Source organism: Amphibalanus amphitrite, unplaced genomic scaffold (genome assembly GCF_019059575.1).
Source record: "Amphibalanus amphitrite isolate SeventyFive unplaced genomic scaffold, NRLGWU_Aamphi_draft 001006F_arrow, whole genome shotgun sequence".
In the NCBI taxonomy this organism is placed as follows: domain Eukaryota; kingdom Metazoa; phylum Arthropoda; class Thecostraca; order Balanomorpha; family Balanidae; genus Amphibalanus; species Amphibalanus amphitrite.
Genome location: NW_024882500.1, coordinates 101,256 through 119,245, shown reverse-complemented (window position 1 = coordinate 119,245; position 17,990 = coordinate 101,256). Strand labels below are relative to the sequence as shown.

The window sequence follows — 17,990 nt, the reverse complement described above, 5'->3', positions numbered from 1 at the left end:
CTCAGAACGACTCAGGCAGACTCAAACTGGCTTGACCGACTCAGAACGACTCAAACTGACTCAGACCGACTCAAACTGACTCAAATCGATTCCGATCGACTCAGAACGACTCAGACAGACCCAGAGCGACTCAGGCAGACTCAAGCAGACTCAAACCGACCAAGCCGACTTAAACCGATTCAGATCGACTCAGACAGACTCCGACTCAGTTTGAGTCGTTCTAAGTCTGTCTGAGTCGCTCGGAATCTATTTGAGTCGGTTGAGTCGGTCTGAGTCAGTTTGAGTCGCTCGGAATCGATTTGAGTCGGTTTGAGTCTGCCTGAGTCGTTCTGAGTCTGTCTGAGTCTGCCTGAGTCGTTCTGAGTCTGTCTGAGTCGCGCTCGGAATCGATTTGAGTCGGTTGAGTCGGTTGAGTCGGTCTGAGTCAGTTTTAGTCGTTATGAGTCGGGCTGAATCGAACTGAATCGGTTTGAGTCTGTCGAGTCGGTTTGAATCCGCCTGAGTCTGTCTGAGTCGTTCTGAGTCTTTCTGAGTCGCTCGGAATCGATCTGAATCAGTCTGAGTCTGCCTGAGTTGGTTTGAGTCTGCCTGAGTCTATCTGAATCGGCCCGAGTCTGCCTGAGTCGTTCTGAGTCTGTCTGAGTCGCTCGGAATCAATTTTAGTCGGTTTGAGTCTGCCTGAGTCGTTCTGAGTCTGTCTGAGTCTGCCTGAGTCATTCTGAGTCTGACTGAGACGCTCGGAATCGATTTGAGTCGGTTTGAGTACGCCTGAGTCGTTCTGAGTCGATCGGAATCGATCTGAGTCGGTTGAGTCGGTCTGAGTCAGTTTGAGTCGGTCTGAGTCACTTTGAGTCGTCCTGAGTCGGTCGAGTCAGTTTGAGTCTGCCTGAGTCGGTTTGAGTCTTCCTGAGTCGTTCTGAGTCTGTCTGAGACCTGAGTCGATCAGAATCGATTTGAGTCTGTTGAGTCGGTCTGAGTCAGTTTGGGTCGTTCTGAGTCGGTCTGAGTCGATTGGAATCTATTTGAGTCGGTTGAGTGGGTCTGAGTCAGTTTGAGTCTGCCTGAGTCGTTCTGAGTCTATCTGAGTCTCAGTCGATACTGATAGCGTGGTACGTTCTCTTACCCAGTGACGTCACAGCATGCTTCGGCTTGGCACGGTGGCCTAATGCTGCCTAATACAGGAAACCTTAACCTTGAACGAAAATGCTACCGGTGACGCCAGGGTTACCGATACCGGAAATATAACATAGGTTAAGGTGGGATTTCTATATTGATATCAGTTGATATACTGTGTGAAGGTGGTGCAGAATCGTTGTTTATCCACATCCGCAAAACGGGTAGGTACTTCAGCATTTTATCGATTTTATCTTTCAGTTCTGTAGGTATCTTAAAATGGTGATGAATTTGATGCCGACTCTGTTTGATGTGTGCTTAGAATGTTTCTATCCACTATCTTTGTCGGTTTTAGAAGTTTGCTTTAGCTGATATTGTGTGCATTTGCATTTTGTTATTCTTACAGTGGGTCCGGTACCCAGAGAATGTTGTGGGCCCTATAATCAGTTCAAGTTGGGGAAACTACGAGGCGAATGTCAAAAAATGGATTGGTCAATAAATGGACTTTTGATGACCATATATGGGCATAAATGCAGCCCCCGCTACTAAGGGTAAAAAACGGTATAACAAGTCGGTACTTGCGGTATCGCGTCCACTTATTGGAGAGAAAAGGCTTCCATTTTTCACTAGCAATTGGTGTGATTTGATTAAATTCGGCGAATTGACTCGAAAATGGCGATGGGAAAACGGCTTTTCTGCAGGTTCTGGGCGTCACAATCAGCTGGCCATTCAATAAATGGATTGGTTTTATGAAAGAAAATTGTTGAAAGATTTAATTTAATTACAATAAACAAAAATATTTAATTCTAAAATAATAACTTAACTACAATTAGAAAAACCATAAAGAAAATAATAAAAATAATGACATTTTTAAACCACGGTACTGCTTACATTTTTTGGCGCGTCTGTTTCAATCCGCCATATTTGCCAATCACGGTTTGACCTTGCGTTGTAACTCTGCGATTTAGAGCCGCCAGTTAATTATGCACCGGGTGATTGTAGGTCTTGTGTGGTTAAAAAACATTCTTATGCCTTATTTTTTCATTTGAATGCTAAAATTCATTGAAAAGATGAAGTTGTCTGATTTTATGACCATATATGGTCATCGCCCCGCCCACTCCAGCCGCTGATTGGCTAATCCAATTTTTGTTTGGCTCCTCGTAGTTTCCCCAACTGTAATGCCCCTAACTCTCACAGATATAGGTACTTATGGGAATGGGTTGTTGGGAAATCCAAACACACTGATCTTGAAACAGATACTGAAAGAAATAATTTGAAGAGTTGTTTGTGCATCTTTTTCTGCAGTTATGTAATATGGTTTTCTCCCAACAGATTCCAGGCTGATATGGTGGCCCATTGTCTTCTGCACGCCCTGGGGGCTGCCATCTTCGCTGGCTGCACTTACTACGACACCCATGTGCTGTTCCTCACGGACCCAGACGACCCACACCACCATGTTGTGAAGCAGCTGGCCTTTGAGAGGGACCGGTTGGGTGGACGATGGAAGTATCTGACCATATGGGGCCTGGTGAGTGTTGCAACTGTGTGGTGAGCTAGCAGCTGGTTTTTGGTATGTCAGCATGTATAGCTTACCTAAATTGAATGGGTTCAATCATAGAACAGTGTCTGCTGTTTGTAAATTACACATTTATCCTCTCAAGCTGAATTTCATCATCTTCTTTCCAGACCTGTCAGCTTGTTTATTACTGCTTGGCAGTGGTGAACGATCTCTTTGGCAGCAACACTTTCGACAAGAGCAAGGTCACCAAGCTGCAGAAGATCCGTGACGTCTTCTTCACATCCATTGCTCTTCCCGTGGGAATGGTGAGGACTGGCAGCTCGAGCTATGAAGGTTGTCAGTAGTACTCATTTCTGTTTCAACACAGCTATGTATTATCCTAACCAATTTCTATTATATAATAAAAATGGCTAGGATAATGCTGACAGCAACATGGCTTCAACTTCAAGGATTCCTGAAAAATGCTTTTTATACAGTTAGGCATCTAGACATGTCCCTTGTCTGTGTATTTTGTCGAGAACATTTTAACCGCTCGAGTTTTGTCGCCGGATATTTGGGTTAGATGCCGTCCCGATATTCCCTTGATACCACCATCGACACGGTTCTGTTTCTGCAGCTGGTGAGCATCATGTTCTGGGGCGTGTTTTTCGTGGACCGCGAGCTGGTGTTCCCGGCCATCCTGGACGCGCACTACCCGGCGCTGCTGAACCACGGCGTGCACACCATGCCGCTGCTGATCGGCCTGCTGGAGGTGGCGCTGGAGCGGCACAACTACGCCTGCAACCGGCTCTCGCTCGGCCTGCTGATGGGCTTCCTCGCCACCTACCTCGGATGGTCAGTGCATACTACATACTACATACTACAGACGCTCGGCGATCCGTGTTGGTCGTACTTTTGAAGTATCGGGGCATTTTGAGCTCCAGAGCGGCAATGTAGAATGGAATATAATGGAATATGGTCTGCTATACGATTTAGAGAGATAGGTACTCAGTGGAGCATGCATCACCTGCAAGCATTTCTTGCGCCGTTTATCTTGCATTTGCTGATAACACGGAGCCTCGTGTCAATTGTGTGTCTAGTAATCTGACAGTCACGTCACACATGTAAAATGGTAGGTGAATTGGCATAGTTTCATCTTCCGGTAGAAGGTATCCCCTATTTAAACCTGTCTCTTATGCCGACTGTGTCACTAATTGCCCCCCCCCCCCCTCGCTACCCATATCTGTTTATGGACAGGACGCTGCATTTGGCGCTGGTGGAGAATCTCTGGGTGTACGGCATCCTGCGCGTGCTGAGCTGGCCCATGCGCGTGGCGTTTATGGGTGTGAATCTGCTCATCGGAGTCTGTCTCTTCTTCCTCGGCAAGGGATTCGATAACTTCGTCTGGGGTGAGTTGGCCGACGGCGCGGCTGAATGGTGGGGCGGGGCGATAGCGCCTATCGGGTGAACGGTACCTGATATGCGATACAAATGTATTTGTGGGCCGTGTTCGTTAGCTGAGTGATGACTTGCCTTTTGTGTCGGACGTGATAAAGCTCGGCACGTGTCTATGTGCTCGGGATCATATTGTCACCCTGTCCGCTGATAGCTCGTGGAATAAGCGTGTTCGCAAAGTAAAGTCACTGTACGTCAATAAGATCAACATCAATGTTCACAACAATATGGCTATCGACACTCACGCAATCTTAGCGACTACACAGCACTATAGAGTAAACTGTAAAGTCACGTCGTGTTCTCCCCAGTTTTTCGGTCTCTCCAGAACTAACACGGTAACACTTATTCCCGTCTGTCCCCGCAGGTAACGAGAAGGCGCTGGCGCAGGTCGACTCGACCAAAAAGCGGCGCTGATCTGTCGTTCTCTCTCCGCCTCTGGTCGGTAAGGTCCCTGCCAGCTAATACCGTAAGCCTTCTGCCGGGGCGCCGGAGATAGCCATAGTGAAAGGAACACTCGTCGGTAAATGTGTCGCGTCACCCTTCGGCGTTTTCGCCTGCTCATGCTGAGTTGCGCTGGCTGATGACGAAGCGAAGGTGGAATTATCGTGCTGGTGTCGCACGTCTGTTGCCGAGCACGGCCGGCCGCAGTCTGCACAGTGATTTTGATTTAGCGAGATTATAATTCGATGGTAGCGGATAGATTATTTCACTCAAGGATAAGATCATTGCATGATTATTATGCACCGGCGATACGTGCCGTTTAGGATTGGCGATGTTCTTTGGATAGCTGCAGATGCAACGAGCCCCGATTCATATGGCGTAGCGAAACCACAGTAGCACGCGTTGTGTATGCTGGTGGTGTTGACTCCCTGTCGTTTGGCTACTGTTTCAGTTTGTGCGCGTCATGCAACTGTGGACCTAAGTTTGTTTGTCTATTACGCGTCCGGACGGTATGCCGTCCACTAGTCAGATATACAACGATCAACTTAATTGTTCTACGCACAAGTGATCACAATCACATCGTGATTTATTGTTGCCTGATGAAGTCGATTTGATTTCATAATCGTTACATATTTGATATAGGTGATTGTCGATATTGCACTGGTACAGCAATAAATCCTTAACACATCCAAGCTGGATGATTTTTGAGGGATGCAGGGTGCAGTATAAATCTGCCAGCCGTTTGTGCTCTACTCTCTAAGACACTAAATCGAGCGTGAATCGGCAGCGGAGCCCAGTCCGTCGCTTACGAACCTCGACCTACCAACTTCAACGCAATCTGATCGCGTGCGGGTTAACCATGCGCCTTGTCGTGGCCGATACTAAGCGAGGAAGCGTCTCTGATAGCACATCGCCCTCGTCCAGGGGGCCGGGCTCTGTGACGATATCCTTAGCACGGTACCGGATGTCAGGAGGGTGCCCGAATCTCCCTTAGCACGACACCGGACACGGACGAAATGTGCCGTGACCGGCGGATGGCAGTCAGGCGCCTGGTGTGCGCCCCTGCGGGCAGCAGTTCTCGGAGGGAGCTCAGAGGCAGAGCTGACGCGGTTCGGCAGAGTACTCAGCACCGGGGGCTGCGAGCCCAGCTCTGCCAAACCGCTTCACAGCTGCGCTCTCGGAGAGCTCCAGTGCGGCCTCGCGGTCCCTCCGTGTCTCAGCGGCCGACCTGTCCATCTCGCGTCCAAGGCGCGGAGGTCGGCGCGCGCGCCCGGCGTCGGCCGCTCAGGCTGGCCGGTCGTACAGAGCGCGGCAGCGCGGCCGGCCGGCGTGCCAGCGCCGCCAGGATGGCCGGCGCCGTGCTGCCGGCCTTCTCCAAGCTGAGCGCGCTCCTGCACACGCGCGAGACGGACCACCAGCTGGACACGCTCGTGATGCGCCTGCACCACCGCGCCACCGCCCGGCTCCTGCTGGTCGCTGCCTTTGTCGTGAGCACGCGCAGCCTGGCCGGCGAGCCCATCGAGTGCTCCACGGACGCGCGCGTGCCGCGTCAGCTCATGAACAGCTACTGCTTCGTGACGGCCACGTTCAGCGTCACCGGCGGAAGAGGCGGGGAGGCGCCGGCCGGCCTCGGCGGAGGAGGAGAGGGCACGGTGAGGAAACACTCCTACTACCAGTGGGTGCCGTTCATGTTCTGCCTGCAGGCGCTGGCCTTCTACCTGCCGTACGCGCTGTGGAAGCACAGCACAGGCAGCGTGCTCCGCGACTGCCTGGCCTTTCAGGTAGACCAGCCTGACACGACCATGCATGCTAGTTCCACCAAACTGATGTCGTTCGCCGGCTATCTCTCGGCACGCATGGGCAAGGTCAACCAAAGCATCGTCAAGACGTTCTTTTTCGTCGAGCTCGCGTGTCTACTGAACGTCATCGGTAATCTGTTCCTCATTGACCTGTTTCTGGGTGTGGATTTCGGCCGGTACTGCGTATCCCGCGCAGCCGCCCTGCTCACCGGCACACCGCCCGAGCCCGACCTCGTGTTCCCGCCGCTCGCCAAGTGCACGTTCGCCAAGTTCGGCGCCTCGGGCACCCTGGAGCGGGTGGACGCCGTTTGCGTGCTGCCGCACAACGTGTTCAACGAGAAGCTGTTCGTGTTCGTGTGGGTGTGGACGGCGCTGCTGGCGGCTCTGACGGTCGTGTACGTGCTGTTCCGGGCGGTCACGCTGGCGGTGCCCAAGGTGCGCCGGAACCTGCTGCTGGCGCGGCTGGTGCCCGAGCTGCGCGACCACGGCCGCCAGGTGTTCGAGCAGTGCACAGTGGCCGACTGGTTCCTGCTCTGTCAGATCGGCCGGCACATGGACGCGCTGGCCTTCAGCGAGCTGGTGCGCCACCTGGCCGCCAGTCACCAGGAGCTGCTGCTGCCGGCCATCAGCGTGGCGCTCTCCCGGCGCGCGTCGCAGTGGTCGGACGGCCACCGGCGGTCCACCGACCACCAGACCAAACTAACCGGCTGACCGACCACCAGACCAAGCTGACCGGCCACCGGCGGTCCACCGACCACCAGACCAAACTAACCGGCTGATCTAACCGACCGGCGGTCCACCGACCACCAGACCAAACTGACTGGCTGATCTACCCTAACTGATCGGTCACCGGCGGTCCACCGACCACCAGACCAAGCTGACCGGCTGACCGACCACCAGACCAAGCTGACCGGCTGACCAAGCTGACCGGCCACCGGCGGTCCACCGACCACCAGACCAAACTGACTGGCTGACCGACCATAGTGACCGGTCAGCGGCGCTCTACGTATCATCAGACCAAACTAACCGGGGCCAAACTGAACGTCTGAAGTTCTGAACAGACCGCTCAGCGCTCCACCCACCAAGGGACCAAATTAAACTTCTAGATTTGACTTTGGAGTAGCGGATAGATGAAATGGTGTGGCAGACAAGTGTTCCTGATTTAATTCCCAACACATGACATTAGTGGCGTCATCCGCGTTTCTCGTTCTTCTGTGACAGCATTAGACCCGACCCCGGGAATATAGGAAAAACACATGGCTCGGCTCGGCGGAGAGTAGTCTTATTCAGCGGCAGCTCCATAGGCCGTAGGCGCCTTCGCAGGTCCCTCGACGATAACCGTCAGCGAGAATAAAAACAAGTGTTTGCAGGTACTTCTTGTATTGACCAAAGTTCGAACAGAATGAGTGCAAGGCAATATGAAAGTTAGTAAAAAGCATGTACTGAAGAACTACTTCAGTACATATTCCTCTTATTTACTCTAACTCACGATAGTTTCGAGTGTTCTCTCGTCTTCCTTACCTGTGTGCGAGGGTCCGTTCCGCAGACGCCGTCTCCGGTCCTTCAGATAAGCGTCGAGTGGTGCTCGAAGTCCGGTGCCGCCGACAGCCGCTCGGGCAGAGGTCCTCGCAGGTCACCAGTCCGCATTGAGTGTGATCACTGATCAGCAACGAGTTACCGTGAATGACGAAACCAGTGAGCGACGATAGGCCACATGAGCTTGTAACAATTTAATCTAGTGTGTGGTGTGGCTGATTATGGAAGTGTGGGTGTTGGAAAATGAAGAGTGCGCCCCTCAATTCCTCAACGGTTGCAGAGCCCCAACTTCGATTGAACAATAAATACGAACAAAACAACGACTGAATCGCATCAAGAACTTAGTGGATAGGGACCTACGGCATGAAATCCCCATAAATTGCACGAGACACGCAGTGCTACTGAAAACAAAGCGCACTGGCTTCGGTTTTGATCAAATTAATGGCTCAAATTGATTCCTACCACCTGCAATAACCATCAAACCATTGGTCTTGGAGTTAGTTACCAACTAGAGTTGCAAAATTTCCCTACCGCACTACCGGCATGCCGGTAATTTTTCACTACCGCAGGTTTTTTCGTGGTATCTGGCATGTCTTGCCGGTAGCATGCCGGTATTTTTGATTTTGCACACAAAAAAATTATCAGCATATGATTCAAACTTTGGACACTAAGAGGCTATTGAATTGTAATAACAGCAATCTTAGCCACTGCAAAATACATTTTGTGGTAAAAGTTCCATATGCCGTATTAAAATTACCGCCAAATTACCGGTATGCCGGTAATTTGGCGGTTTTTTTGGCTTGGGGCGTGGTAGCATGCCGGTATCCCAGAAAATTGTTGTGGGGCGGGGCGGTGCCGGTAGCAGCCCATTGGGAAAACTTTGCAACTCTATTACCAACCCCTGAAAGATGCATAAATTCATTACATTGCTTATCGGTAGTTTTAGTCGGGAACGGTGTTCCCACTTATCCAGATCCTTTGCGCCTGTTTTGGTATGGCTTGCACCACTCGGCACTCACCAGTGCTGGGAAAATCTTTCGAAACAAGCGTCTTCACCACTAGGCCAGACGGTCAGCTGCTGGGAAAACGATCCCCTCTCCAAATAGATAACGTATCACCAGCGGCCCTTAAGTTTCCCAGAAGTCTTACTGTCTTGCCTGGAAACGTGTGCGTGTGATCGCGAGAAGATTTCGTCATGTGATCCGTGGTCATACGGAGCAATGGAGTAGATATCCGGAACCGGTCGCCAGTGGTGCCACCTGCCTACAAGAAGTGCGCTCGGAGCGCCACCTACAACCATCCGCCATCGGCAGCCGGCTGCCACATCTCCAGTTTCAACAGTGACACACCGCGGTCCCCTCCTCTAGTCGCCTCTGAAGGCGGAGAGGAGGGACACCGCGGCTGTCCGGCCGCGCTCAGCACCGCAGCCCCCGCATCGGCCGACAGCCGCGACCGGCAGGACACGAGGCTAGCCGCTGCTCAGCATGGATATGATAGTACTTGTTGGTGCCCATTAGCGAACCAACAAACAGAACGTTTTGGTATTCCCTCTTGACGATTTAAAAGGTAGATTTTGGAATAATAAACACACTTTGGGAATATAAAGAAAACAATTACTTCACACAAATTTGAAAGAGAGCATCGCGCACCTCGGTAAACGATAAAATAATTGACGTTTTATGGAAAGTTACGCCAGCTAACCATAGTTTGCTGGCGCCCTGCTGAGCGGCGGCGGTGACCTCTAGCCGTACCCTGCGGCCGTGACCGTCGGTGACCGATCCGGGGCCGGCGGGCCGTCAGCGCGCGGCCGGACAGTGCTCGGGAACATGGCGTCTGCGACTTCCGTTCCGTCCTCACACTGACACACGCCGGCGCTCGCCTCAGATCGTGTATTGTACGTCACGCATCACTTGTCCTCGGGCTGCTTGTAGACGAGCGTGGTGTAGCACTTGCCGCAGTACTGGCGGTCGTGCATGGAGGCCATGAAGACGCCGGCGCCGCACGTCTCGGACGGACACTCACGGCGCAGGCGGGCGATCTTGCCGTTCTCGTCCACCTGGAGCGAGAAAAAGGTTAACGTCAGCGGTCGGAGACAATCTAATTTTCCTATCCGATTTCATACTGAATGTTTCCCACTCTTTTTGCCGAAAGAATCCGCTAGTGTAAAGAATGTCTTTATCGGTGTTAACACAGCTTTACCAGCAAGAAACGCAGCTTGATACCCATTCATAAAATTTCTGAGGCGGAAAACGACTACGGTAAGCATCAAGCTACGATAAAAATGCAACCCTGGAAATTGACACAGCGCTTCCTATACGAACCTTGTAGTACTTCAGCACGGCCAGCTTGACCTTCTTATGCTTGTGCTTGATCTTCTTGGGGGTGGTGTAGTTCTTCTTCTTGCGCTTCTTGCCACCACCGAGCAGCCTCAGCGAGAGGTAGAGGGTCGACTCCTTTTGGACGTCGTAGTCGGCCAGGGTGCAGTCATCCTCCAGCTGGTGGCCTGGGTGGGCGCAGCGGACCGGAGTCAGTCGAAGGGCGGAGCGGAGTGCGGTAGCGGCCGGGCAAGGAGTGATGTCAAATTAAAAAAAAAAGAGTGACATGAGAACTATTGTTCGACAAGATGTATAAGATAGATGCATTTTCTAAAAAAATAAACAATAACCCCCACCCCATCCCCTCTTTTCCATCGACGGGGATCGCGGCAACGAGTTGGGATCCCTCCTCCTTTACAAATACAGCGTCCAGGGGCGCCCAGCTAGTAAACCAGTGTTTGGCGACAGCTGGCGCCTTCGAGCTCTCGGTGCCAGATCGTGCACTCACCGGCGTAGGAGAGCAGCTGGTCCTCGGCGGGGATGTTCTCCCTCGCCTCCAGCAGCTGCTTCACCGACAGCACCGACGCCGACGCGTCGAGCTCGAGCGTCGACGTCGCATTGTCTAGGTTCTGCACGAATATCTGCATCTTCGGTCTGAAACGGGACGACCAACACCAGTGAGCCCTGGAATCACAGCTGAATGCGACGTTTTACTAAGATTTACTAGCGAACACCAGTATGCGATTTGATTTAGCCTGTTCCATTCCGTAACCAGCTAAATGCGTTCTGTCAGTTCATGCAATATGCACTTGTACCAGCACAAAATTCGTGCCATAATTCATTGAGGTGAGTGTGCAGTGTAATTACGTGGATCAAAACGGACGTTTCGCCGATTCTACAGGAGGCGAAGCATTTCATTCGCAAGATTCTGGTGATTGTGACATGGCGAGTTTCTTAGCAAGGCAAACTTTCTTGCTAGGAATTATTGTCGTCATTAATCTTGAGCACTTTGGCTGTTACAGAAGTGATGGCAACCCCTCTACATTTGTCCACAACCCAAATAGCCCCAGATATATTATATCCATTTATTTCAGATGTGCATGATGGCTCACATCAAAAGAACCCTTCAGCTGATGTTATCAGGTACACAACCAGTCACAATAGGTGAACGCCGATTGGGCCAAACCAGCAGCCCCAGTGCAGCAGGACGCTGCTGACGAGCGTCAACCACTGACATGCTGTCAAGATCGCGAAGCTTAGAGATCTTGAATCCATCAACAGCGCGTGACTGTGACTACGCCGTGACGTAAGACGATGAGCGAGAATGGTGGAAAGACGGCCACCGGACCGGACCGACGGGAAAGAACACCAGCGATCCGGGGCGTTCCAGTTCGATAATGTATATTTAGCTGACGACACATGACATCGGACACGATCACACGAGCAGCACGGCGTTGATGCAGCCGTCGTTCTCGGGGTTGTTGGTCACCTGGGCATACTTGCCCCAGACCACCTTGCCGCCCTGCGTCACCAGACCGAGCTCTGAGATGTTGACCTCGATCACGGTGCCCTTGGTGATGACGCCCAGGCCCGTGTACATGACACTGCTCGGGTTCTTCTTCACGCCGATGATGGGCAGACAGAAGGTGGCCTTCAGCTCCGGGTGCGTCACGTGCGCCTTCTTGAAGCGCAGCGCCATCGGCCGGATGAAGCGCTCGAACTTGGGCGGCTTCCGCGTGAATCCCTCACCGACGAACGTCACCTTGGTCACCATCCGCTTCCACGCCTTGTTCTTCCGCTTGCCCGTCTTGATGACCTTGAACACCTCCGCCTCGGACTGTGCCTTCACCTTCGGCAGCGGCACCTCCCACTTGCCGGCCTTCTCTTTCCGCTTCTGTTTGATCATGTTGCTGAGCACCTTGGCGTGGCTCTGGCCCTCTCGGTCGAGCAGGTATGCCGGCACAGCACCGTCGGGCGTCTTCTCCGGATCCTTCTTCTTGGTCTTCTTCTCCTGGTGCGCCTTGAGCGTCTTCTTCATCTGGATCTTCTCAGACATGCGCTCCTTGTTGTACAGCTTGGCCTTGAGGCCGCGCAGTTTCTGCGCCTTCTTGGAGCGCTCGCGCGGCTCTCGCGCCTCCTTCTTGCGCAGCCGCTCGTGGTAGTCGAGCCGGTAGCCATGGCGCTTCCGGTGCAGCTCGATGTGCTCGTTCTGCGGCATGGCGGCAGCGTGTTTCGGCTGCCCGCGCGCGCACACACCAGCTGCCCCTGCAACAGGGTGACGCCCGTGTCAGAGCAGGCAGACGGCCAGTGTGCGCGCGCGGGCAGCTGAAACACGGACTACACACCAAACTCATTTGTTCACATTTTCAGTGCTGGCATATGAGGATAGGTATTGCTCAATCAGCAAAAGTATGTTTCAATTTCATGGAGGAAGGAAATTAAACAGAAGCTGATGTAGTTGGTACTACAGTCTGCTAGGTATGATAAGAAGATGCCAGACAATTATTTTTGAATGAGTGATTTGTCCCAAGATCCATAACCAAAAGCCAGTTAAAATTTATTGATTCAGCTAGCATCTTGCAGGAAGTGTTTAAATCAAAATTTCATCACAATATCACACAACTACAAATTACAAAACACCACATCAACCCAAGGCCGTATAGATGACAACAGCCGGGTGTCTGGCAATCTTCGCCAATACTTGTCTTTGAGGATTTTAGCCTCTAAGGCAGTTTGATATTAACCTTTGGGCTTCTTTAGAGCCTAAAAAAGATCATTGGCTGCACAGAAATGTCTTTTAGATCGACAAAACCTTGACATCCCATGATGTCATCTATCTCCTGAGCCCATGCTATGTGGTTGCATATAAACGTAAGCCCCTCCATCAACCATTGAGATTTGAGAGATCATAAATCTGAGCATAGGCATCAAAACATAATGCTTATCCTTTCATAGTGCAACTTAAGAACCACTGATCAGTTGCTTTGCAGAAGATTCACCAAAAACTATTAAAAATGTATCCAGCTCCAAACTGGAACAGACTATCTGCAGCACTGCTCCCTGATTTGGCACTGGCATTAGTATAGCAAACATGAATCAGACCATACCTAGTGCCAGCATGGCCAGCCTATTTGTGTGCAAGGCGTCTAGGACAAAAACTGTTAACCATGAAGTTATCACATTTACTGATAATTTGAGCATTGTAAAGGGAAAAGGGCATGGAAAAATGAGATGCTACAAAAAAAAATGCCCAGCAAAAAAAGGAAGCCATCCACAAATTAGGTTTGCTTGTTTTCAAACTGCATATTGAATTGAATTATTGAATTATTGAATCGAATTATCCCACAATTATCCTTACCTAGCTCTGCCATATACCCACTCAATCAGTAAGGAATAATGGAAGTTACAGCCTGACTACACCATGCGTTTTCTGCATGTGTTTTTCGCGAATTTGCATGTTTTGCAGAATATCGTTCGAGAAAAAGTTATTATAAATAAACCTTAAATATCTATATACAAGTTAATAAAACGTGTATATCAATTAAAACTTTATATGAAAAACATAACAAAAACGTAATGTCAATTCTTTCTACAACGATATTCCACAAATCACGCACTCGCAAAAAACACATGCAGAAAACGCATAGTGTAGCCAGGCCTTTACAGGCAGTACACCTTTTTCCATATATCCAAGACTTCAAGACTTGATATTGCAAAGCCCTGATTCCCTATCTTTTGATAGCATTCTACTAACTTGCTAATATCAACTACGATTAATTTCCACCTCAAGAATTCCAATTTAATTGCTTAAAATGATTCCTTCTATTCCAGTCGGGCACACTGTGGTATTTCCGATCCATTTATGGAAACGTTTCCATTTTTGGAACAATGTTCCAAAAATGGATACGCCGTTTCCAAAAATAGAAACGATCTGTTCCATAAATGGAGACGCTGTGTGCATCGCTACCTTTAAAGCAAACTGGGCATTGATTGGTGCAATTTGGCATGCGCAGGATGCCACCAATCGACAGCCAGCATTCTAGTTTATGTTCCTGTTCTCCGACTTTCCGATCAGAAAACCGAAAGTTGACTAACGAGGCGATGCTTATAACATGTTGACGTGATAAAAAATTCACACGTTTTTCTAATCGAAAATAATAACATTTATGAATGTTTTGAACAAAAATAACGTTTTTTAACAGACTACTGAAAGACTGACCCATTGATTGGAACAACCACATCACCGGGAACTTCAGTTTTTCATTCATTATCACGCTGCGTTTTCGGTGTACCAGCGGCCTGGTGGTCGTCAATCTTTGATTAAATCGCATGAAAGTTGTTGCAAAGCCCTATTTGGAGACTTAAGTGGGCATTTTATGATATTTCAAATGTGCTGAATATGATCGTAGGCTCGGATCAACGTAAATCTCCGTGCAAATACGTAAAAAGCAGGATGGAAATAAGGTCTGCACCGTCGTCACACCAAATACCATTGCATTCTGACGATGAATTTATTCATTCTAGCTCATGTGTAACATGGATATTAATTTTATATATTGAAATGATATCTACGCTTTATGTATTGCCCACTTTGGACCACATCTGTCCAGTAGTTTCTGGGAAATCTTAGTTTTAGTTGACTTTTGAATGTGCTCAAGTTGCGGCTCGTAAGGTATTATTATCGAACCCGACGTCCAAGGTAACTGCCGAGAGCCGAGATGCTAAGCCAGTCCCAAAACATCAAATTTTTAGTTGCATGTGAATTTTAAAAACACATTTAGGTCGGAGAGGCCATCATAACCAAGCGTTTTCATTGTAGTTAATTCAATCTGATTAGTGTCATGCTATCTTACAAAACACTTACTCTTCACATTTACACCAAGTTTCCTGCAAAATCTTACCTTTAAACACTAGAAAAATCGATGCAAAACCGACTGCCTCAGAGCACACGAACCCGCGCCATTACGATCTACTTTCAAGTGGTCAGCCTCCGCCATGTGGACAATTGCTGCGCAGCGAATACAAAACACAGCAAAATGTGGCAATGAGTGGTGGCCACGAAATTAAAAATATATGTATACATGTAAATACTTTGACATTTGGTGTTGTTTTTTTGTGGTTTACCACACATCGTTTTTATATGAATTATATATTATATGTAAGGGCATCGTATTAGCTAAAATAATGTCCCTTATGTTAAATTGTTAGCTGATTGTTTTGCAGCAGACCATGTTGTCAAATTTAAGCAAATTTTAGCGACGAAAAAAATAGTTGGTTGTCAAGTTCAATGCAGTTTTACAGTACTTAGCCTAACCAAATCTTACCTAACCTACTGATTTTTGCCTCCCGGGCACATATAAATTTAACCTAACCTAACCTAACCTGATTTTTGCCTACCGAGCTTAAAGAAACCTAACCTAACCTGCTGATTTTTGCCTACCAGGCATAAAGAAACCTAACCTAACCTAACCTAACCTACTGATTCTTGCCTACCGAAGATCCTAACCTAACCTAACCTAACCTAACCTACTGATTTTTGCCTACCGGGCATAAATAAACCTAACCTAACCTAACCTAACCTTACCTACTGATTTTTGCCTACCGAAGATCCTAACCTAACCTAACCTACTGATTTTTGCCTACAGGCATAAATAAACCTAACCTAACCTAACCTAACCTAACCTAACCTAACCTAACCTACTGATTTTTGCCTACCGGGCATAAATAAACCTAACCTAACCTAACCTAACCTAACCTACTGATTTTTGCCTACCGCGGGCATAAATAAACCTAACCTAACCTAACCTAACCTACTGATTTTTGCCTTCCGGGAGAGAGAAAGTTACTTGCAGGAATAGATTGCAAGCAATAGTAAATCAAATATTTTCAGGTTAAGTGGTTATGCATCAGGCTTCAGGCCTTCGGCCTGAAGCCAGATACACAACCACTTAACCTAAAAATATTTGATTTACTATTGCCTGTAATCTCTCCTAAGGCATTGCCTACGGCAATGCACTGCTTCGCTCCGAGCACGAGGCAATACTTAACCTTACAGGTTGCGCTAGAACACCATTTTCCTCCAAAAATGTTACATTCAGACATTATATATCCGATAGTCTACAACCTTTACCACTGTTTTCTTCCTACCACGGAATATTGAAGGCTGAAGTAGCATAATATAACCAGAAATGCCACTTATGATGCGAACTGAGCAAATTTAGTACAAAAGCAGACATTTTAAGGTGCTGCAAAATCCCGAAAAAAATACTAAGGAACCGGCACAAAGTGCTGATGACTGATTGAAACCTCATAAAAATATAGGTTTATTTCTTCATCAATATTATCATAGCTATAATGAGCCTAAAAAATACTTAGCTTCGCTATGAATATCAATTATCAAACAGTCCTACCAGCACTACCAGAAACTACCAGTACTTGACCAGTACTACCTCATTAAATGCAAAAGTTGAAATGTTGCTCATAACAATTTTTTCTTGAAATATCACAATCATGTGAAAATAATCCCCCTCCCCCACCCAAAACCCCGATTCCCCACATTTCCCCTAGTGTGTTGGGCTAAAAATAGGTACCAGTACTACCAGGACTGTCAGTACTTGACCAGTACTACCTCATTAAATGGAAAAGTTCAATTGTTGTTTATAACAAAAATATTTTTCTTTTCAAATATCACCGCCATGTGAAAACATTCCCCCCTCCCCCCACCCAAAACCCCGATTTCCCACATTTCCCCTAGTATGTTGGGCTAAAAAAAGGGTACTATATTTCTGCGTAGATGTTTCGCAACAGCTGACTGCAGGTTCTCACGACAGCTGACATGTTGAAAACAAACTGCGGGTGGAAATCGTGGTGAGATCACGGTAAGTTAGTTATAGCTGGAAATTGTTGGTCAGATTAACTGCATGACACAGTATTGTTACTAAACGCGAGGTTCTCTATAGAATGATGTCTATATTATAGGAATTAACTAATGTCTGAACCGGGACGGGTGGCCGGTATGACCCACATTTAAGCTCAGTTTGCACACATTTGAACTTCAGCGTTTCTATTTTTGGAACATCGGCGTTTCCATTTTTGGAAACTAAGTCTCCATAAATGGATACGATTCAGGAGCATTTTAAAGACGTGAATTTTAATGCATACGACAGCTTTCCATGCAAGAAGACAAGTGCTTTTGGTGTATCTGAGCTTGTTTTACGCGAAACAGTTGTTATACATCGAATCCAGCCACCCTTGGCAAGAAAATATGTGCGGATATGTTAGCGTTTCTATTTATGGAACGAGCGTTTCCATTTTTGGAACAGAAGAGTAGTCAAAATTGGAAACGTTTCCAATAATAGAAACGTCTCCATAAATGAATCGGAGATACCACAGTGCGCCCGACTGATTCGGTAGTCTGTAGTTTGTCCCAGCTAGATGTAAAAACGTGTGCCTAACCGAATCGAAGAGAAAGAATAAAACATCATAAGACTAATACACGGAAAAAACGGCTGAAGGCGTCTTCAACAATAAATAAACGGACAAATTCATGAGGAACATACCTCTCCTGGACCACCACAATCGTAAAAGGAAGTTGACGGCCTGTTTCCAGAGTTAGCAAGTGTAGTAATATATTTCTATTTATTTTTTTTTCGCTAGGGATTTTTAGTCATATATGCTATATTTGTAAAAAACTGGAAAATTTAATTTATTTAATTTAGAATTGAAATTAAAAAAATAAAAACACCTCCTTTGCATGAAAATTAAGTAAATATCTTTTCATGGAATGTAGTAAAACACTGATATGTCACTATAATGTTTTACTTGGGTATATCT

The 17,990-nt window shown here is 48.1% G+C and overlaps 3 protein-coding genes across 3 annotated transcripts; 2 read left to right on the top strand and 1 right to left on the bottom strand.

Moving 5' to 3' along the window:
• Nucleotides 1-1,181: 1,181 nt before the first annotated feature.
• LOC122369102 (innexin inx2-like) lies at nucleotides 1,182-9,416 on the top strand. The gene is made up of 6 exons (XM_043343533.1): nucleotides 1,182-1,337; nucleotides 2,446-2,641; nucleotides 2,800-2,937; nucleotides 3,249-3,466; nucleotides 3,869-4,020; nucleotides 4,431-9,416. Exon 6 carries the CDS (start codon nucleotides 5,524-5,526, stop codon nucleotides 7,015-7,017), a length of 1,494 nt encoding a protein of 497 aa, XP_043199468.1. The 5' UTR covers nucleotides 1,182-1,337; nucleotides 2,446-2,641; nucleotides 2,800-2,937; nucleotides 3,249-3,466; nucleotides 3,869-4,020; nucleotides 4,431-5,523; the 3' UTR covers nucleotides 7,018-9,416.
• On the top strand, nucleotides 2,632-4,480 carry LOC122369106 (androgen-induced gene 1 protein-like). Its single transcript, XM_043343540.1, has 5 exons — nucleotides 2,632-2,641; nucleotides 2,831-2,937; nucleotides 3,249-3,466; nucleotides 3,869-4,020; nucleotides 4,431-4,480. The coding sequence occupies exons 1-5, from the start codon at nucleotides 2,632-2,634 to the stop codon at nucleotides 4,478-4,480; spliced, it is 537 nt and encodes a 178-aa protein (XP_043199475.1).
• Nucleotides 9,417-9,715: 299 nt separating the features above from the next.
• Nucleotides 9,716-17,668, bottom strand: LOC122369105 (ribosome biogenesis protein NSA2 homolog). The gene is made up of 6 exons (XM_043343539.1): nucleotides 17,655-17,668; nucleotides 13,516-13,541; nucleotides 11,599-12,422; nucleotides 10,666-10,798; nucleotides 10,164-10,345; nucleotides 9,716-9,898 (listed from the first exon to the last, which is right to left on the bottom strand). The coding sequence occupies exons 2-6, from the start codon at nucleotides 13,526-13,528 to the stop codon at nucleotides 9,749-9,751; spliced, it is 1,302 nt and encodes a 433-aa protein (XP_043199474.1). The 5' UTR covers nucleotides 13,529-13,541; nucleotides 17,655-17,668; the 3' UTR covers nucleotides 9,716-9,748.
• Between the last annotated feature and the right edge of the window lie 322 nt (nucleotides 17,669-17,990).